Raw genomic sequence first — 22,366 nt, forward strand, 5'->3', positions numbered from 1 at the left:
AGAGAGTTTCTGTACGTCCTGCATTATCTTTCCCATCCACTGCATACAACAAAAAACAAAAGATGAAATACAATAACAACATATAAAACTTAATTAAAAGACAACGATAAATATAATATGAGACATACCACTTCCATGGCAGTAGGCGATGGCACATAATCATCATCGCTGTGGTCGAGATTTGCGATCAACCTCGGGTGCGAATACCGGTTGAACCATTCCATTTAGTAATGGTCACACATGGGAGGAACCCCAGAGGGCGGCCGCTGCAACTCCGCAGTCCATAAGCGGGCCACCATCGGAAACTGGTCCCACGTCCTGGTCATGATATCCGGCCATTGCACGACGTAGTCCCTCGACGATGCAGGTCGGACCGCCTTCATCGGGCATGCCGGGGGAGGAGGGAAAACTTGGACAAATCCAAGCTGGCAAAGACAACGCTGGGGCATGTACGCCTCGACGATCTCACGATACTAAATGAGTCCCGTGTACAGGGTCCTGGGTACCCTAACACTAGGGTTCGGGCCGAAAGGCATCCAGTTCACCTGCACATAGTTTTAAAATTTAATAACATGAATATAATATGTGCAAATAATAAAATGTAGAAACAATTTATAAATGTTACCTCTAAGGGGGACAGCCTGTCCAGCAATAACCGTATCGATCGGAGGCGGTCAACGGACTTCTTCTCCGAGCGCGGACTCCACGCACAAGCACGCGACATCCCCTCATCAATAGGAACCGGGTCACGATGTGGTCGCAATGCAGGAAAGTACTCGTATATCCAGGTCTGCAATAGAGTCAGACACCCAGTGATACCTGCCGCGTCAGCCCGACTCGCAAATCCTAGTTGGCGATACAAATACGCCAACGTAGCCGATCCCCAGGAAAACTGGCCTACACTGTCGGGGTCACACGCCTCTACTATGTCGCGTGGCCTGAGCTTGTTTCCGCCGCTCTTATCCGGAAACAAGGTACATCCGAGGAGTAGAAAAACATAAGCACTCAGCTGTGCGTCGTGCGTCCTACGTGCACTAGGGTACAAACACCGATGCAACACGGATGCGATCTTCACACCTCCGTGTTCCCAAACACCTAGCGCCTCGGTGTACAGTGCAGCCCTGTCCACCGCCAACAACTCCGCCAGCAAATCTGCCTGATCCGCATCAGCCACAGCACAAAGTCGTTTACCCTCAACACGAATCCCCAGAATAGCCTCGACGTCATGTAACATGATCGTCATCTCACCGAACGGAAGGTGGAAAGAGTTTGTATCCGGCTGCCATCGCTCAATGAAAGTCGTGATCAGCGTACTGTCAATCTTATCGTGCATGGTGGCAGGAACGTGATTCACCCCAGTGCCCTCCTGTCGCTCGAACATCTCGCTCTCCGCCGGCCAAGCCTCAGCCCATGTACGCAAAAAGCTACAAGTCTTTTCCCGGGTATGACATTTCAACAACCCCGTAACTGAAGGCCTCTCCTGGTCCTCCCAAATACGGGCAGCTATGTGTCCTATAAAGCTAGGAATCACACTCCCGTCAACAGGCCCACCGGGCACCTCACTCCTAACAACCCAAGAATCATTACCGGCCCTCGACCGTTTCCTGCTTGCCCCAGATACAGTGGACGCAGATGATGTGCCAGATCTACTAACAAACCTACCACCCCTACCCTTACGCACCTCCACCATATGTGTCTCGTACATGTCATCAACCCTCTGACTGAATGGACCGTAATCATCATACGGTCCACTGCCATCGTCCACATCCTCATCCTCATCTGCGCCCTCCTCCTGCTCCTCCTCCTGGTCACCCTCCTCAGCATCATCATCGTCATCCTCATCCCGACGGTGGATCCGTTCTCTACGAGCTGAGGCCGAAATACCACGGGATCTGACATGTCTATGCCCTGACCTCTCCACTGAATAGCTTCTACTAAGAAGCTCTACATTCTTCCCCGCACCATGACGACCCAGTGAATTCTACACAAAATTTTAAAATATATAAACATACAAAAATTTATACGAAAAATAGCTACCACTACCCAAATCAAATAAACTAAAAACATACTAACAAATTAACATAATAAAGAAATTAACAAAACACTTAAATAAAAATAATAGAATAAAAAATACACTTAGAAAGGAAATAAAACCAACACAGAAGAATATATATAAACATAAATAATTCATTCCCAATTAAAATAAATTAACTAACCAAAAACAATATCAATAATAAAATTTAAAATAAATTAACTAACCAAAAACAATAACAAAGTCACAAAAAAAATTTAAAAACAAATCAAAATAGAGAATAAAAATAAAAATGTACAAAAAAAACAAACAAATAATTGTAAACAAAATATAAACATAGAAAAAATACAACAAAATTGAAAAAATTTATAAAAATAAACAACAAAATAAAAAAACAATTCAAAAAGATATTACACAAAAAAAAAAAAAAAAAACAATATTTTAAAACAAAAAGGGGGGAGGCGCCTTGGCTGGACGCCCAGCCAGCGGTGGTGGCGCCAGCTGCAGACGCCGCCACCAGTGGGCTGGCGCCTGGGCTGGACGCCACAGCCACAGCTGCGGCGCCTTGAATAAACGCCACAACCGTGGCTATGGCGTCCAGCCCAGGCGCCAGCCTACTGGTGGCGGCGTCTGCAGCTGGCGCCACCACCGCTGGCTGGGCGTCCAGCCAGGGCGCCCCACCTCTGTCACGACGGTTTTTCCTTTTTTTTTTTTTTTTTTTTACAAATTGTACCTTGCCTCCTTGGGACCTCCTTCCCTCCGCCGCCGCCGCCAATTCCTTGCCTTGCCGCCTCGACATTGCCGTTGTTTGAATTTTTTTTTTTAGAGAGGTTGAAAGAAGATGAGCGATGAGAGTGTGAGTGATGAGAATGTGAGTGTTTTTTTTAGGTCAAGGGCAATATTGTCAAACCAAGTGAATTTTGTGGGCTTTATGTAGTAATTTGTGGGCGATGTTTAACAAATCCCCTTTTTTAACATTTTGGAATGACATAATGTGATACAACTCATGCAAGTGAGTGAGCACACCTATAAATCGGGTTTAGTTAATCCCAAAATACATGACACAACCCACAACCATCTTTAGATATTCCGTATCAATAACAATCATCGGGTAAATCATATTCTTCCACTCAATCATCTTTAGACCTCACCCTATCATTTCATTAGCAAGTATTTTAATAACGATTTGGTAACACCAATTAACCAAAAAATATATAGGTCTGGTACCTGACTCAACCAACCCAAACAAACCGAAATCGATTCGAAAAACATCTAATTCAGATTTCGACTCTTATAACCACAATAACTTACTCCGTAGCATAACTCAATTTTATGAAAATTAGATAATACACCCGGGTGCACCATGCTCATGGTGCACCCGGGTAAACAAAAAAAGGCGGAAAGAACATATAGTGTTTGATAAAGAACATACCTATGTTTGACAAAGAACATACCTTTAATATGTTTTTTGAGTGTGATCAGTGTGTTCTTTGAGTAAAATTATATGTTCTTTATATTATAACTTATGTTATTTAACATATGTTGATAAACATATATTTTTTTTGGGTTTAACAATACAAAGTATGTTCTTTGAATTTGGCGTGTATGTTCTTTAAGGTCGTAGTGACTCCCAAATTCTATTTTTTATTATCATGTCATATTTAAATTACTTTTATTATCGTATATTCTTTGAGTTTGATTAGTGTGTTATTTAGGTATTAACTATATGTACTTTACAATATAAATTATGTTCTTTTAACATATGGTATTTTGAAATTTGATATTGAAATCTTAAATTATTTTTAATTGAAAATAATGTTAGAGTAAAAAAAAAACTAAATTATTATGGGAAGTTGAATTTTTTTTGGAGATTTAGAAAACTATTTTTTGGGGAAATGATATCTTTGGTAAGGATTTTTTAAGAGGTGATCAACATTGGCATGACTCGCATCCCGACCCGATCCGGCCCGAAATAGGGTGGGTTTGGGCAAACCTAAAAATACATTTTTAGTTAAAACTCGAACCGGGTTCGAAAAAAGCCCGAAAACCCGCTACTTTTCTACGGGTTTGGGCACAAGAAATTATGATATGGCCCGACCCTACTCGATTTTTTATCACCTCTAAATTTTTTCCGTTAATAATATGTAATTTTTCAAAAAAATTTATCAAGTTTTTATCTCGTTCTTTTTATTATATCTTTATGTTCTTTGGTAATGCATGTTTTTGTCAAATACAAACATGTTCTTTGTCAAATACATGTATGTTCTTTATGAAACACAGGATGTTCTTTCCGCCTTTTTTCTTATTTATCCGGGTGTACGATGAACACTGTACACCCGTGTGTATAAACCACGGATTACAATTTTAACGTAGAGTCGACCCAATCTCATCAACCCCGACCCGAACACCCGAATTAACGCCTCTATACTTATCTCCCTAAGGCCAAAGTAAATGTCCAATTAGCCCCCTTTACGCCATACCAGATCCAAAGTAAAGTCCCAAGTCTCTCTCCTCTAAAACAACTACCACAGTGATCAAATCAAATTACTGCTCTCGAAGAAGACGACTCCACCAACAATGGTGGCTCCCAAGAACTCCTCTCCTCTCCCCAAATCTGGCGCAGTTTCCAAGGGCTACAACTTCGCTTCCACTTGGGAACAGGTCTTTCTTTCTCTCTCCTCTTAATTTTACTTTCAATTATTGCATTGCATTGCTTTGCTTTGATTTAAATTAGGGTTTATCATTGCTTGTTATTTGATCAATTTTCATCAATCTTGCAATTCTGATTTGGTTTATTGAATGAATTAGGTTTAATTTCCGATCCGATTTTTTTTCCCTGGAATTTTGTTGATGTTCTGAGTTTAATTTTTGTGATCAATTCAGAATGCTCCATTGACAGAGCAGCAACAATCCGCAATCGTTGCATTGTCTCATGCTGTTGCCGAGCGTCCTTTTCCTCCCAATTTGGTACCTTTCGTTTATTTCTGTATTTTGATTTCGTGGTGATTTTGGTGGTGGTGGTGGTTTAGTTTCGAGTGTCGGAATTGAGTAATTGTGTGTCTTATAGGCGCAAGACCGAGTACCGGGGCAGGGACATGGTTTATCTGTTAGTACGCCGGACAGTGTTGCTGATAACTCTGCTGCTATTGAGGCTGTTTTGGTTAACACAAATCAGGTGATCAGTTTGTTTTGATCATGGCTTCGAAACTTTTAAATCAGTATCTTTATTACAGTCGCCTTTTGGACGTACTACTCAAACATGGATTTTTATATATCTATCATTGCAATATGATTCAAATGGTAGGAAAGAATTAATTTGACATATCAACACTAGTGGATTAAGTAATGGTTGATACACAGTTAGTGTGTGTGTGTGTATATATATATATTGCATAAATGTTATGTTATTGTCTGTTAGAATTGTCAATATTTCATACACGCTGTTACAATTTGAGGTTAATTTATGGTGATATTATTATAATTGTGATGAAATAATGTGAAATTACCTTTTTGGCATGTCTAAAAGTGGATGTTCATACATCAATCTTTTTTGCAGTGTTCATTTCTTTCTTAGTTTTTATGTATGTCATACAAAGTATTTAGGATTTTGAAGCTGTTAGTCTCAAAATTTAGACACAGCCATTAGCTGAAAGCTTGTTTCTATGTCTGTCCTTTTGTGCTGCAGTTTTATAAATGGTTCACAGACCTTGAAGCTGCCATGAAGTCAGAGGTCAGTCATTGTGTAATGTTGATACACTGGTTATATGTGCTCATGATACTTGGATATTTCTCTGATTATTTCTTTTTTTTAGACAGAGGAAAAGTACAGACATTATGTAGATACTCTGATACAGCGTATTCAAACTTGTGATGATATACTTCGCCAGGTTGATATGCATTTTTATCATTTTGACCTTCAAGTCCATTGGGTGGCTTTGTGATACAGATTTGGTTATCAGCTAATATCTGCCCCTTGCATGATATGCAACTTTGGCTATATTTGATGCAGGTGGATGATACCCTTGAATTGTTTAATGAGCTACAATATCAACATCAAGCAGTGGCAACTAAGACTAAAACCCTTCACGATGCATGTGATAGATTGGTATTTTCTCAATCTCTTAATTCCTTTAAATGGGAAGGCTACTTCCATCTCTTTAACTTGGGTTTTTATCTTCTTTTTTTGCAGCTAATTGAAAAGCAGAGATTGATTGAATTTGCGGATGCTCTTCGGAGTAAGCTTAGTTACTTTGATGAATTGGAGAATGTAAGCATACACTATACTTTTTCATCAACAAAAAAGTCCCAGCCCATAAAATTATGGTGTTTCATGTCCAAGACTTATTGTTAGTTATATTAAAAGAGAAACAATTTCAAAGTGCTAGTGGCATTTCTATTGTTTATCTCATTTTGAGACCTATGCAAGCAATGGTAATCTATTATGTAACATGTATATTGCTCGTTGATGTGGCTAGCCTGTATTCTTTTGGCGAAGTGTTTCGCTGCTGTTTATATACTAACTCTGTTTCTATTTACTTGACTAACATTCATATAAAAGAAATGTCATATTAATTGACCCACACTATAATGGAAGGTTTATAACTGCAAACTCACATACTTACCCTTAATTACCTCATTTGTCCTAGGGTTAATAGACCCCAAATTCCCAACCTCTTCAACCTTTCTTTATAAAACAGCCACCACTAGGTTCATCAAAGCCATCACCTTCCCTTCCGTACAACCGCAACCCTTACTGAAAATCACCACCCACACACTGATGCGCCTACGTACCCTTAACTTATGCACCCTCAAACGAAAATCACCAACTCACCTCCATTTTCACCGATTCGCCACCCCGAACTCGTTCGCATCCTGCCGCCCTCACCAATACCACCGCCCTCTACACCAATTTTCACTTTTAACCCGTCAAAATTTTCCATCCTTAAAAAAAATAACATCCCTTTGCACAATCTTCCGTCTTTATGACCCTAACTCACCTAAATCACATATCCACTAAAAAGCGTCACCTTCTAATTTGAAAACCACCATCACCATCATAGATGAAAACCCCAACTTTAATTTTTCTCTCTTCCCTTCTAACCACCAGATCTACAACCCACCATTCTACTCTTAAGGGCCTTACTAATAATATAAAATGGGTCATCTGGGCTATGCAATCAGGGAGACATTAAGATACATTAAGCGATGAAAAAGCTAGTTTGGTTTATTATTTGGATAACATTAAAATCTGAAGATAGTTTTTAAAAAATTTGATTAGCTTGGCTCTCACAAAAGCTAAATAAGTACTTGTAAATCAAGATATAACTGTCTGTAATTTCCTGATTTCCTCCATATACTTCTCTCCTCGATTCCTAATATTTGTAACCACCCTTCAATCTTCTTTCACTTCTCCTCTGTCTCAATACACATAGTACTCTTTCTCTTTGGGGCAGTTCATAGTGTCATGCCAATAAATTTTCCAAACTACTAACTGTGTTGAGGTTATCCCGCACAAATCTTAAGAGTACCATGTGAACATCGATTTCTCACTCCGTTTTTTTTTTCATAAGCTAGAGTTACTATTTTCGTCCGTTTTTTTTATAAGCTAGAGTTATATTTTTGGAATTCTCTTATAATTTAATAATATATATTTACCCACTAATGTCCCCACTTTTTATTTATCTTTTCTCACTCTTCCAATGGTCCCCACTCCCTCTCAGACCACTTTACTTTTCAATAAAATAATAACCTTATCTACCCCACTAACATCTTATTTTATTAAACCACCTAAAACTCCGCGCAATCTCATCTCTTGCCTATAAAAAAAAAATGGAGGGAGTACTTTATTTAGGCTTATTACTGTATGCACTTGCACAAAAATTAGAAGGGTACTATGTAGAATATTGTCATAAATTTGAATAACATTGAGAGTTGTTTCATATAGATATGATTTTGCAGTAATTGAAACATTCCATTGCTTGTTGTATATTTATATCTTTCTTATTTGGTATTTATATGCTTTTGTGTGCTATTTTCAGTTCTAGATGCTGTTCATTTAATCTGGCATCAGAAGCTCAAAAAGATAGAGACTGCATCACTCTTTTCTGAGATTTACATTTCTAATTAAAATTTTCAAATTTTGTTTTCAGATTTCAACAAGCTTCTATTCCCCTAGCATGAATGTTGGAAATCGAGACTTTCTTCCTTTGCTGAAGCGGCTGGATGAATGCATATCGTATGTTGACTAGTGGCCTGAGACATTCCTGGATTTAAAATTAATGCATGGTTAATTAATTTAGAATTTAGTCAGTATAAAATGGTCATTGATAACACCCTTTTCTTTTTTCCTTGTGGAAAAATCCACCTTAGGAAGTTTTCTGTACTTTGCATTATACAATATTCTTTTATATTAAAAAAAAAAGGTATAAAAATACAATTATAAGTAATACAATTTGATGTATTTAATTAATGGGATGTAGTAGATGAAGGAAAGTATTCTATTAAAAATAGTTGTTTAGTTCATAGAATATATTGCTGTCATAAATGCTTTTAGAGAATTATAAAATAAAATTATAATTTGCATGTTTAGAAAATAAAAAGTGGGTTTAGGAAACCCTCCGAAATACTCCATTATAATATATAGATGTATATGTATCTACTGCCACCCTTTTTGAGAAAATTGGGTTTCTAATATCTCTTAGTTGCTTTCTGAGTGTTGACTATGTTTCTAAGAGTGCTGTATTTTTCTTGCTGGTCTTTGCTGCTGCCTTTTGGATGTTGTAGTTTATAAATTTTTATGCTTGAATTCTGAATTTTAGGTACGTTGAGAGCAATCCCCAATATGCAGAGTCTAGTGTGTACTTGGTCAAATTCCGACAGCTCCAGGTAGTAATGACTCATACTTTTTGTGTACGATACTAAGAATGCAATTCTTCTATCAAGATTAAGGTCAGGTTTCAAATATAATTTTCTTCTCTTTGATGTTGATTACAGTCACGAGCCTTGAATGCGATAAGGTCTCATGTCCAGTCAGTCCTCAAAAATGCATCATCTCAGGTGATTATCAGCAATATATTATTGTTGTGTTTGCTCTTACTGTTAAAGTTAGAAAATTCTGTGATTTTTAAGTTGTCTTGATTAGGTTCATGAAGCAATAAGGAATATTGGTGGCAGTAAACCAGCATTTTCTGAAGGCGTAGAGGCATCTGTTATATATGTCCGTTTCAAGGCTGCTGCAAGTGAGGTAGTTTTCTTGATAACTGCTGTGACTTGTGAGATTATTTCTGGGGTGTGGCTATGGGGATAATTCACTAGAAAGTTACTTTATGAAGTTTTGAAGTGTATCAGAAACGGAAAATCTGGTCTTGAATTATTCAATTTTGCTTTTTTCATCATCTGGAAAGAAACAAACATATAATTTCTTCCGTCCCTAAACAAAAAGCCCCATTGATTAGAGAATTGAGTTAAATTACCATGATTATCTGTAATAAATTGTAATCCCTCCATTCTTGAATACTTGACTGGCCTATGTGTCAATGCATAAGTTTGTCCATAAATATATGCTATTATGCATTAATTATAAAAAATAATCAAAAAATTGTTTTTTGAAAATTTACATTGAGACTAGTTCAACAATATAGTACACATCTACAGATCATTTTATATATTTGTAAAAAATAGAATTAAAGTAATACATGAATAGGGCTAAAGGATTTGTCATTATTGTTCTGCTGCTGCTTTATGGTCTAAAATAGAGCTGTTTGGTCATTGCTTACCTTTTCAAATCATAATTGGAAACTGTGCAGCTCAAGCTTGTGCTTGAAGAAATCGAAAGCAGATCATCACGGAAAGAGTACTCCCAGCTCCTTATCGAATGCCACAAGGTGTACAGCGAGCAGCGGCTTTCATTGGTTAGTTTGAGTTGTCTCCGGTGTTTATTTTTTTATTATTATTTTTTTTACACTCACCTGCAATACTTACTTTGCAAATTCTGTCAGCTAAAAGGCATTGTGCAGCAGCGAATATCTGACTTTTCTAAGAAAGAGGCATTGCCATCATTGACTCGGTCTGGGTGTGCATACTTGGCACAGGTGATTGTACTATTTGAGACTAGTTATAATATGGAGAACTTTGGTTCACATTGTTACTTTGTTTTAAATTTTAAATCTTAATGCATTGTCTCTACTATTCCTTCTTCCTTAATTTGGAGCTTTATCAACAACTTAGGGGAACTTTTTTGATTTAAAAAGTTAATACTCAAGACCTTTTCTTATCTTTAAATTTGTAAATTCTGAATGTGTACAGCCTATTTGAAGGGAAAGATTTCTTAACCCACCTTACTAGCATGAAAGTTAAAAAGAAATTATATGTAAAAGATAAGCCCTTTAAATACTCGTATTGGATTCTAAATCTAACAACTGTTTTAAGCAAATTACTACCTCTGTTCCATAATGTCCGTTTTTTTTAATGGTTGCCACAAGAATTAAGGCAACGGAGAGAGTGTGTTAAAAGATGGGTGGGTGTGAAAAAATTGTGGATAAAGTAAGAAAGAGAGGGTGTGTACAAAGTTAGGTGAATGTAAAAAAAAAAAAAACGTGGCTGGAGTAAAGAGAGGGTTAGGGGAAAGGTTTTAATAGTCTTAGGTGAGAGGGATATGATTAAGAGGGGATTGCTGAAAATGTAATAAAGTAGATATGTAAGAAAAATACGAAATGGATAAAACCAGACTATGTCCAGAACATTATGAAATGGAGAAAGTATAACCCTAATTTGCTGTAGAAAAAAGAGAAAAACAACATAAAGATTACAATGAAGGTTTTACTTAGCTTTCTCTTGTCTCATCCTCTATCCTTTTTTCTTTTCTGAAGGATGTTTGACCTCAAATGTGAAAGTAAGATAGAAAGAAAAGTGCATGACTCAGGCATCTCTGACTATGACTGGGCTCTAATAAATGTTTATAATCATCTACCTTCACTGAGAGAATGTTTTTGTGGCCAATATTATTAACAAGATTGTCAAAATTGTAAGGGCAACCCTATAATATTTCATGGAATGCTCTTTACACTTAAGTATATGCATTTTGTAGATCGTAGGAATGGGGGGTGAAGATGCTTGTCACACAAAAGGTTTTGATAAGGTTCAGAAATCTATGTGGATATTTTAATATTGCTAGAATTTGGCTGGGAAGAAGGCCAGGTATCAGATTCGCTTTTTAGCATCTGAATTCAGTTTAGTTTTTTTTTTTTTTTTTTTTTTTGGGTGCGCTGCTTTGAGAGACTTCCCTGTTTTATAAATGAGGATGGTGCGCTGCTTTGAGAGACTTCCTTTTTTTGTAAATGAGGATGGTGCGTTTAATTTTTGCTGTGAAGTGAGAGCATTTATTTCAGATGTGGATCTAAATACAAAGATGTCTTGATTGGTAGTTTGGGATGAAATTATTTTGAGTGTCCCGATAAATCATAATTGGGATATTCCTATGAACATGGGTGACATCAATTTGAGGATTATGTTTTCTCATACCATCATTTTTACTACACCAGCATTTCAGCTGTGGAATGCTAAATACAAAGGTGCCATATTTGGTAGTTTGGGATGAAAATATGTTGCAAGTGTCCCTATAAGTCATAAAAGGGGAAATCTGTATGAACTTGGGTGACGTCAATTTCAGGATTATGTTGTCTGGGGATTATGCTTTTTTTACCATCATTTTACTATACATTGGATCGTAGGAATGTAGGACTATAGGAAGTTAGCTGTACATATTGCAATACCACTGGAATCGACAGATAATAATTATTTTGCTTCTTCTGGGAATGTTAATGGATTTATTTACCTTCTAATCTGAGGGTGTCTAACTGCAACTGATAAAGGGCCCTGATGCTAGTAATTGATCTTTTCCCTTCAGTCCCATTAAACCCTGCACTAAATGAAGGTAGCCCGGATTTACTTCATGCAAAATAATTAAAGCAAGACCTGCCTATTTTAGTTACACTAATTAGAATTGACTACTTAATTCACTCCAGCCTCCAGTAGCTTGGGTCAGCAAAATTTGACCACAGTTTTTCTCTCACAAAGTATGTAAATTTAACCTTTTTTTTTTGTTCGTATACAAGTATTGTACTACGTAGTAATTACTAACAATACAAAATCAAACCCGTCCCTAACTACCATTAGATTCATCCAAAGGTAGCTGCAGCAGCGGGTGACCAGTGGCTGTAGTTGCCAACAGTTATGGAGGAGGGTGGCATAGGTGAGTCATGGTTGTTGTGGCATGGTGGTGATGCAATGTTGTCTAAGCTCAGCTATACAATTTACGATAGAGAGAAAAGAGTTAGGGAGAATTAAAGGAATGAATTATACTGGAGATAAAATGATTGTTGTAATTTTGAGGGTTTTTTTAGTGATTGAGGAATTTTGTAGTTATATTTGATATTTCCAAGCTTACAACTATGATGTCATTACTAATCTCACACCAAGTAAAAGTGAGTCTTCATTGACAAAAGAGGCACATTCATACTTTTAACTTTCACTTGTAGACTTGGATGGTGGGATCCTTATAGTTTTACTTGCACATTGAAAAAGCTGCAAGTAGATGTGCCCAATTTATCGTCTTTTGCTAATTTCAAAATGGTAAAAAATGCTTCTCATATACTATTTACAAAGACATATCAAATTGTTATTGCAGGTTTATCAGCTTGAACACCAATTATTTAGTCATTTTTTCCCAGCTTCTTCAGAGGATGTTGCAAGTTTGGCTCCTTTGATAGATCCTTTGTGAGTTACTATTGCTTCTTTTGCTCATTTGGATTTTGGTTACATATATTTAATTTGCCAAAAGAGGTTTGAGTGTGCACCTTCATGTACTAGTGAATTGTGATGTACTCACTATTTTATTATGTTTATTACATATAGTTGATTGAATCTCATGCTTTTTTATGCACAAATAGTGGTAAATTGGTAATTTGGTAATAGTGTATCAATTTGACCGGCATTTAGTTTTTGAAAGGTGAATTTAATGCATTATAAAATATAGTGTTTAGGGTTTGGGAATAGGTGGGTAATAGTTTGTTAAAGAATAAGAGATGTGAGAGGAGAGAATAATATTTTAAAAAATGGTAATTGTGGGACCTTGTGAGGAGAGAGATATAATAATAAGTAAATAAACTACGTGTCCAAAAAAGGAAGTGATGCACTTAAAAAAAAAAACTGAATATTTAGGTAAGTGATGCAATTTGAAAAAACAGAGTGAGTAGGAATGACTAAAAAACTCTCTTGGTAATTAAATAATGTTTGTGGGATTAACAATTTGTAAACTTTCTATAAGTACCTTTTAATTATTATCATATTCGCACACTATATTTTCATAAAAATCTAACTTTATATATCTACCTTTTTTAACAAGTATTTATTCTCTAATACTTAAATATGTCAATGCTCTTATTGGCAATCTACATACTTAAATAGCTATTAGCTAACAATTTTTTACCACACTTATATACAATCAGCTAATATGGTACTACACAACCAGCTTCAGCTATCAGATATTCTGACTTGTGAAATTTTATTAGTACAATGACCTTGCAGTATTTAACACCATTGGTTGGATATAGAGCAGTCTAGAATTCAGATGTAATGTAGTCTCTTCTCAAACTTGATTGGAACCAGTAGAGAGATTGCTTTCTGTAGCTACCACCTGGAGATCCTAATTAGTGATCAACTATGAAGATTAGCCGGATAGAATATTAAGACACTATATCCTTATATGAAGAGGCTTTTCATTTCTTAGCTTAGTATCACTACTTCTAGGAAATTTGTTTTTTTAATACTCCATTTTCCTTTTCCCATATTGACATTGCTCCTCAACTGGAATTGCAGGTGCACTTACTTGTATGATACTCTACGCCCAAAGTTTATTCATGAAACAAATATCGATTTTCTCTGTGAACTTGTTGATGTACTGAAAGTCGAGGTCCTTGGAGAGCAGCTCAGTAGACGGAGTGAATCATTAGCTGGTCTGCGGCCAACTTTCGAAAGAATTTTGGCCGATGTACATGAGCGACTAACATTTCGTGCTCGGACTCATATCCGCGATGAAGTGAGTATTATACTCAATTTTGTTACCTGAACGGCTCTCTATTGAAATTTGCCATAGGCCCATAGTATTTCAGTGTTGCTATTTGTTCCTGAGTTATTTGCTTTATGTGTATGTGTAACCTTCGTTTCTTACGGAAGTTTTCTTTTTCATCTTCTTTCTCTGCATCTAGATAGCAAATTATTACCCTCTCAATGAAGACTTGGATTACCCTGCAAAACTGGAACAAGCTTCTGAGGTTAAAGAGGAAGCTCAAACTGTAAGTTAGTTGAATATTAGTTGATTAGTATTTGTATGATGGAGATAAGTGCATTCGTTTCATATATCTTGAACAAAAATTTGTTTAATATGTTTCTCCTCAACTCAAATTTGTAATTGTTTTCAATTGTATTATTTTGAATGAACAAGCTGCTCAATGTTTGCAATATGATGGTCAAATGGCCTTCTCTATCTTAATTGCTGAGGTGTTTAACTATAAATGGGAATTCACATTGTTTGTTTAAGCTTATTGGGGGTTCTATTTTCAAGTTTACACCATACTACCTCCATGTTTATTCAGCGCTGTTGACTTTCACGCTTTCCAATGTAAAACTATGTTCATTGATATCTTTATTTATCAATTAAAAGTTTGAAAGTTGATATTTTTGAAAAATGTGTGTTGTATTGAATCAAACAAGATCAAATATAGCTATGTTTTTCTTTCCATTTCAATCACCATCTATGGCTGAAGTTGAGTATGTGAATTGTGCAAAGATACAAAATGCATAGATTAAAAATAAGGCAGAGGGAGTACACAAGCTTCATACTGGAAAGTGGAAACTCTATATGGTGATACCTGATTGGAAAAATATAATGTATTTTATGTGAATATGGTACACTTGACAGACATATAGCATTTATCTAGACACATGCATGAAAAGAGATATAATCATATGAGTGCACATATGCGGCACACAATGTTTGTGATACCTTCCAAGAGCCAGGATTTATAATTTTTATCAATACCCCAATTTAATTGCAGAGTGAAGAGAATCAAGATGTCTTCAAATCCTGGTACCCGCCCTTGGAAAAAACTCTCTCACTGCTGTCAAAGCTTTATCGATGTTTAGAACCAGGCGTTTTCACTGGTCTAGCTCAGGTATTTAGTGACCAGGCAACAAAGTATACCTTTCTTTTATTTAAGATTTATAGATGTAGGCATGTAGCCTTGTAAATTTGCTAGCCAACTCACAAAATTTATCTTTTTTCAGGAAACAGTGGAAGTCTGCTCCTTGTCCATTCAAGTAAGTGCCTTTATCCAGATGACATACTCTAGAAAGTCTTACTGATATTTTGTGAGCCTGAGAGATTGACATCTATGTTTGTAGGTAAAGTTTGATGTAGTATATTGAATTTCCTGATGAGCGTGTGGTCTTTACTTATTTTAAAATATGTATACTACAGAAAGCAAGTAAACTCATATCACAGAGGTCGTCACCAATGGATGGGCAACTTTTTTTGATAAAGCATCTTCTAATTTTAAGAGAGCAGGTTGAACTATTGTCTTCTGTATTTGGTTGGTAACTAGTCTTGGTATGTGCAGTAAATAGTGACTAACTTCGAATTGTATTGCTGCAGATTGCGCCTTTTGATATTGAATTTTCAGTCACACATAAGGAGCTTGATTTTTCTCATTTGCTGGTTAGTTGGCTGATACTTTCAGATTTTAAAAAAAACTATATTTTTTCTGGAGGGATTTCTTTTTTCTTTTTTTTTTTTTTGGGGGGGGGGGGGGGGTGGGGTGTTCTAAGGAAGGTCAAATTTAGAGCTGATTTTTATCAAATCTTGGTTACCACTCCCAAGTCATTGCCAACTAAGCTAGCTCAAAATCATTATATTGACCGTCTTTTTGTTGGCAGACTATTGCTTTGATCACTGGTTAATTTGAATTTTGAAAGCAATGAGTTGTAACTTTTTGAAGTTTAAACTTGGGAACAATCTTGTTACTTTTGATTCTTGAACTCCTATGTGTACCAATTTCAAATGACATATGCCAGTCATCTTCTATATTCAAATTATCTTTTTATATGATGCTGTGATAGTTATTACAATATTGAGAATGAAAGAGGTTTGTGAGTCTATTATTTGTCAAACAGAAGGCTGCAAATAGAATAATGCTGTCCATTTTGATGTCAGGACCATCTTCGACGACTTCTCGGAGGGCAAGCCTCTCTGTTTGATTGGTCAAGATCATCATCTTTGGCTAGAACTTTTTCTCCTCGGGTTCTGGAAAGTCAAGTAGATGCTAAGAAGGTATGTGATATCAATTCCTTGGCCTTGATTGATTATCCATCTACACGTTGTCTTATTGCTTATATGTGGAGCTGGCTATGAAATTTGGCATACATATTGTGAAATGATAATACTAACCGTCCACTCCCAGAATGATAACAGGAATGTAATCTTACACCTAACTATTCAACTGTAGTCGGGAGCTTGTTTTGGTATTTGCAATGGAAAAATTTAGGCAAAGGTTTAAGAAATTTAGAGTAGATATTGTTACATTCAAAGGAGTAGTTAAATATTACAATTAGTCTTAGAAGTAGCAACTGCAGCAACAGAGGTCTCTGTGTGTAATGAAGAGAGAATACTATTTTTCGGGATAGTTACTGATTCGATTATTTCAAAGTTTGCCATGGATTAATTTTATTAACAATATTTGGACTACAACTTAGCAAGGATATTGCTACTAGTTTCTTTTTCTTGCTAGGCATGACCATTGTTTAACCACTTGATTAGTTTGTCCTGGTTGGGGGAGGGGGTTTTGGTTGAGCTTAATTTTTGTGCCTTTTTTTTAAATTTTTTTTTTTTTTTTTATTTTTTTATTTTTTTATTTTATCATTTTCTAGTTAATGTTAAACCTTATACTCCCTCCGTCCCTAAAAGAATGACCCTTATGGCCTAAATCTAGCCCCAAAATGATCATCCCATTTGCATTAAAATACTCTTCAAATTGCAACTATATTTGTGCAAAGTTAGCTTTTCCATGTAAATTTTGCTTTTCTATGTAATTTTATTACTTTCTCTCTTTACTTTTTTGCAAACCCTATGTGAATTACATTTTCCAATGTACTTTTACTACTATCTTTTTCACTTTCTTAATACCTGTGAATTTTGCCCATAAGTGTCATTCACTCATTCTTTTAGGGACGGAGGGAGTAGTACACTAGTATATGGATATGTAATTACTCTAACACATCATAATTGGGACAATCTTCTCACAGGATTTGGAGAAAATTCTTAAAGCCACTTGTGAAGAATTTATAATGTCGGTGACAAAGCTTATAGTGGATCCATTGCTTTCATTTGTGGCCAAGGTTTGTCTTGGAATTCATGAGCTTTATATATGCTTCTCTTATTTGCCAGTGGAAACTTCTCGCCGCCCTCGTTTCAAATATGCTACAGACCAGCAGGGACTGGAAGAAGAGTAAGTTTATAATTTTATATCAACTTTTAGAACTTTGCCTTCTCTTTGTAGGTCACAGCTGTGAAAGCCACAATATCTTCAGGCAGTCAAAATCAAAAACTCGAGACTGTCAGGGCAAAACCTCTTAAGGAGCAAGCTTTTGCAACTCCAGAGAAGGTGTCTGAATTACTTCAGAAGGTAGTTTGGTGCTCTCTCTCTCTCTCTCTCTCTCTCTCTCTCTCTCTCTCTCTCTCTCTCTCTCTCTCTCTCTCTCTCTCTCTCTCTCTCCACATGGGTTTCTGTTCTTCTGTTGCTGCTTTCTTGTGTAGTGCAGATGCTAGAGCTTTTAAATTGGTTTTGGGCCTGTAATAATAAAACTACTTATCTTGATTAATAGTCACAGAGAGAGAGCCCCATATATGTCACAGAGAGAGCCACATATATGCTGTATCCTTCTTCACTCAAACTTCTACCTATACCGCTACCCAAAAACTCGAATTCCTAGCTATATCTGTATTCAAGAGGGTAATGACTTAATTACCTAATCATAGGTATTACTGGTTGCCACTTGGGTAATAATTTGATTACCTAATCATATGCAGGTTACCTCTACAATACAGCAAGAGCTACCAAGTGTGATAGGGAAGATGAAGTTGTATCTCCTGAATCCATCAACAAGGACAATATTATTCAAGCCAATAAAGTAAGATTTTTTATGTGTTTTTTTTCTTACCTTTTCCATTCTACCTGCAAGGAACCTGCTAATAAAGAAATCTGTGTTTCAACAAAAAAAGAAAATATTCCAAAAAAAAATAAAAAAAAAATAAAAGGAAAAACCTGTGAATCCTGTAAACATGCAGTTTGCTGTTATTTTATACTTTTTGTCAGTTTTGCATTCTTCATATGAAAAATCCTTTATGTAAAGATGTGAGCCAATTACGTGCGACTTCCTATTCCCAAATTGGGTGGGAGCCTCTTGCATTGGGTTTTCCAATCTACTCTTGATAATCGTTCTGTCTTGTGAGTGTTCCCTGCTTCTTCAGGAGTGAAAGATTTGTGTCTCCTACTGACTGTATTTTTCTGTTCTAGACAACGAATTGATTATTTTCTACAAATGACTCTTATGTAGGACAAATATTTTGGAAGCTCATACCCAAGTGCAATCACTTGTAAAATCAGAATACTCAGCAGAAGAGATAGAGAGCATCAATGTGATATCTATAGAGGATTTACTGGCGCAACTTGATAGCCTACTCTAGATTTGGCAGAAGCACGTATGAAGCAAAGCCATTTACTTCAAGTGTTAGGAATTGTTCATATTAAATCTATACAAGAAACTATATTCACAAGAGTGATGATTCATTTGCTCAGAGATAGTATACGTATTTAGAATTCAACTATAGGTTTGTAGATGTTTTTAACTTCTCATGATATGTTTTTCCTTTGTATTATTCATTAGTTATACCAACAACACAATTTTCGCAAGCCCCAAATTCTTTTTATTGGATCTTAAGTTTCATTGTACGAGTAATTTTTTTTTAAAGAAGTGTTCATTGTAATTAATTTTGAATAACCAATTTTGAAAAGCCAAACAATCAGCTGAACTTAAGCTCAATTTTGCTTTCTATTGTTTACTACATCTAATCATCTAGACTTGCTAATCACTTAGCATAAGAGCGAATAATACTAGAATGTTGTGAGTCCACATTGTTGGTTAGTTAGCAAATTTTGTAGGTAATCACTTTAGAATAACATGTACTTTTGTAACAAACTCATAATCAGAACAAAATATACTAGTATGTGAAAGTGGCTGATAAGCTACTTATTATATATATATATATATATATATATATATATATATATATATATATATATATATATATATATATATATATATATATATATATATATATATATATATATATATATACGGGGAGGTTCCGCTAAAAACAGAGCTTATGGTGAAAACTAAAAACAAGCAATCTTAGCCATTCATTACTAGCACAAAAGATCAGACGGTTCTAAAGCCCTAAGATCATTCCAACCTTACATATAATCAATTCAACTGTTTTAAAGGTTTTTTTTTTTTTTTTTTTTTTTTTTTTTTTTTTTTTTGACAAACGCAACGTTTTAAAGGTCACTACATGCTAAAATAAGGTAACTTTATCTAAATTGACGATATTTACATAAAGTCACTATATATAAAAATAACGTAACTATATACAAAAATAGGATAGCTATATAAATTTTGATCATATTTACATAAAGGTCACTATATACAAAAATAAGATAACTATATCAATTTTTAGAATATTTACTTAGAGGTCACTATATACAAAAATAGGGTAACTATATCAATTTTGAGCATATTTACATAAAGGTCACTATATACAAAAATAAGGTAACTATATCAATTTTGACCACATTTATACAGAGGCCACTATATATAAAAATAACGAAGGTCACTATATATAAAAATAAGGTAATTATATAAATTTTGACAACATTGACCATATTTATATAGATGTCACTATTTACAAAAGTAAGGTAACTATCATCAGATAACTTCTCCTTCTCCGGCCTCCTTGTCATCAGATAACTTCTCCTGCTGCTCCTTATCATAAGATAATTTCTGCTGCTCCTCCTTGTCACCACCAAAGGAGTAGTCCACTGGCTCCAAACCCGACAGTCAAAGCTCATCAAACGGACAAACTTTCCTGCTTCACAGTCAGTCATCACCTGTTAGATAGCAGCCAGATTTTGGTAACATTGTAATAGTACCCTCCCTGCCACAGAACTTGCACTGAAATAATGAAAGGGTGATTGATTAGCAACAAGCCAAAAACACAATGTAACTATCACCATTACCAATGTAAGAAAATCCAAAATTTAGAAGGCAATAAAACACAAAAAGCAACAGAATTTTAATAGCTGGAATGGAACAAAGTTAACAGCTCACAGAAAATTTATACATTGTAATATAATTCAGGCATCAAATGTCAATTAAGTGTAAACCAGAAAAATGCAGAAATGCAACACGTGATTCATACATATCAAAGCATCAAACACATTCTATAAGCTGCTGGACATTATTCAAGGCTTAGTCAATACAGATATAACAACAACGTAAGCCATATATCACTTGAACGGACACACTATTATTGAAAAAGATGGAATCAGTACAGCAAATGACTGAACAATAGATAAAAAAAAAGAATTCTAAGAGCCAGAGCAGAAGTACTAGTACAACATCAATACACTATCATAAACCATTCCCCAAGTGCCAATACAAGGCCATCAATTGACATCCGGAAGAAACATATTAAACAAGTCCTAATTCCTAAGCAAATAATCCTAAGATAACAGAATTGCAGAAATTTCATACCAAACTTAAACGCTATATCATGTTGAACAGTTCAATAAATCAGACAGGTATCAAAACAACGAGGAGAAATTTCCAGTTTGCAACCCTGGTGTTCATAATCTTTAAAACATGTTCAATACTCCTGTAATGGATGAAGAAGCTTAAGGGGTATTCAACTCGCTTCTAGCAAATTGGCAAGGCTTCTAATGGAGCTTCTGCCATTAGTTCTAAACATATACTCCTATGACTAAGAAAATAAAAAGATGTACTCCTATGATTTTCTAATTTACTCAAACCTAATTTACTCATTAGAAGATTAATTTTAGACCTAAGTAACACCTCAAATGTTGACAGTCAAATTACAAATTCAATAGAAATGAATAATTCAACTCTCGCAAAATTCAAGCAAACATGCTTTTCGGTCAAAATTAATCGACAAAATTAAAATATAAACAAAGACAATACAATATTCTGATGCACCAACATTTTTCATCATATGTACAATGGAAAAATTCAAATAAACATTAAAAAAATTCATCAATTATCAAAATTCAAATCGTTAAGCTAAAAAAATAACGGAAAAACACACTCACTCTTCCATAAGCGTTCTTCTCGAGGTCATTAGCAAGCAGATCAGCAATGTCTTTCCTCAAAAACTTCTCCGTCGCATTTCATTCGTCGGACAACTTTGATTCGAGTTCTCGTCTGCTTAATCAACGATTTACTGCAATTTCAATCCAAAAAAAAACAAAACTCAAAATCAATGAAATGAATCAAAATCTAGCAAAAACGAGTTAAATTTGGTTGAAAAAGTGAAACAAAAATTACGAAATTAAGTACTCAAATCAAGCAAAATAACGAAATTAACACAAATAACTTACTTGATAATAGATTGTAGAGCTAAGAAATTGCTGAAAATCAAAGTAATTGAAGCTAGATTTGAATTAGTAGCATGAAATTGGTAAAAGAATTGGAAAAGTAGGAGAGAGAAAGTAGCAGAGAGAAAGTAGGAGAGAGAAAATAGAGGAGGAAAAAGTTACGTGCAAATGAAGGAGGAGAGAGAAATTGCTATCATTTTGCTTTAATTTGGGGGAAAAATCTGAACCGTTAGATGAGGGGTGAGTAATAGATCATAATCTAGGGTAGAGATTGCATGTTTTCAGTTTTCAGTTTTAATCTTGTTTTCACGTGATCCACACTCTATATATATATATATATATATATATATATATATATATATATATATATATATATATATATATATATATATATTATTTTATTTTTTTTCTGAGGGAAGATGATGTATAAATCTTAGCTAATTAACTAAACAACAATACAAATAATAACGGTAGATATAACACAATACAAATGCAATAATGAAAGTCGAGTACTCTCAAAACTTTGTTCGCATCTTTAAAAAAAAAATTTTGAGCA

General features: G+C 35.2%; 1 protein-coding gene and 1 long non-coding RNA gene across 2 annotated transcripts; one reads left to right on the forward strand and one right to left on the reverse strand.

Moving 5' to 3' along the window:
* Positions 1-4,479: 4,479 nt before the first annotated feature.
* LOC110715723 (conserved oligomeric Golgi complex subunit 3-like) lies at positions 4,480-19,160 on the forward strand. Its single transcript, XM_021894328.1, has 25 exons — positions 4,480-4,693; positions 4,916-4,999; positions 5,100-5,207; positions 5,718-5,762; positions 5,845-5,919; positions 6,042-6,137; positions 6,222-6,299; positions 8,182-8,267; positions 8,851-8,917; positions 9,026-9,088; positions 9,174-9,275; positions 9,838-9,942; positions 10,030-10,122; positions 12,717-12,805; positions 13,907-14,126; positions 14,296-14,382; positions 15,145-15,261; positions 15,374-15,406; positions 15,567-15,653; positions 15,741-15,803; positions 16,299-16,415; positions 17,387-17,479; positions 17,641-17,766; positions 18,171-18,271; positions 18,698-19,160. Exons 1-25 carry the CDS (start codon positions 4,610-4,612, stop codon positions 18,825-18,827), a joined length of 2,349 nt encoding a protein of 782 aa, XP_021750020.1. The 5' UTR covers positions 4,480-4,609; the 3' UTR covers positions 18,828-19,160.
* Positions 19,161-19,993: 833 nt separating this feature from the next.
* LOC110715811 lies at positions 19,994-21,900 on the reverse strand. The gene is made up of 3 exons (XR_002510347.1): positions 21,814-21,900; positions 21,526-21,656; positions 19,994-20,371 (listed from the first exon to the last, which is right to left on the reverse strand). It is a non-coding gene; the product is annotated as an uncharacterized LOC110715811 (long non-coding RNA).
* Positions 21,901-22,366: the final 466 nt, after the last annotated feature.

The sequence above is a fragment of the Chenopodium quinoa genome, unplaced genomic scaffold (assembly GCF_001683475.1).
Source record: "Chenopodium quinoa cultivar QQ74 unplaced genomic scaffold, ASM168347v1, whole genome shotgun sequence".
NCBI lineage: Eukaryota > Viridiplantae > Streptophyta > Magnoliopsida > Caryophyllales > Amaranthaceae > Chenopodium > Chenopodium quinoa.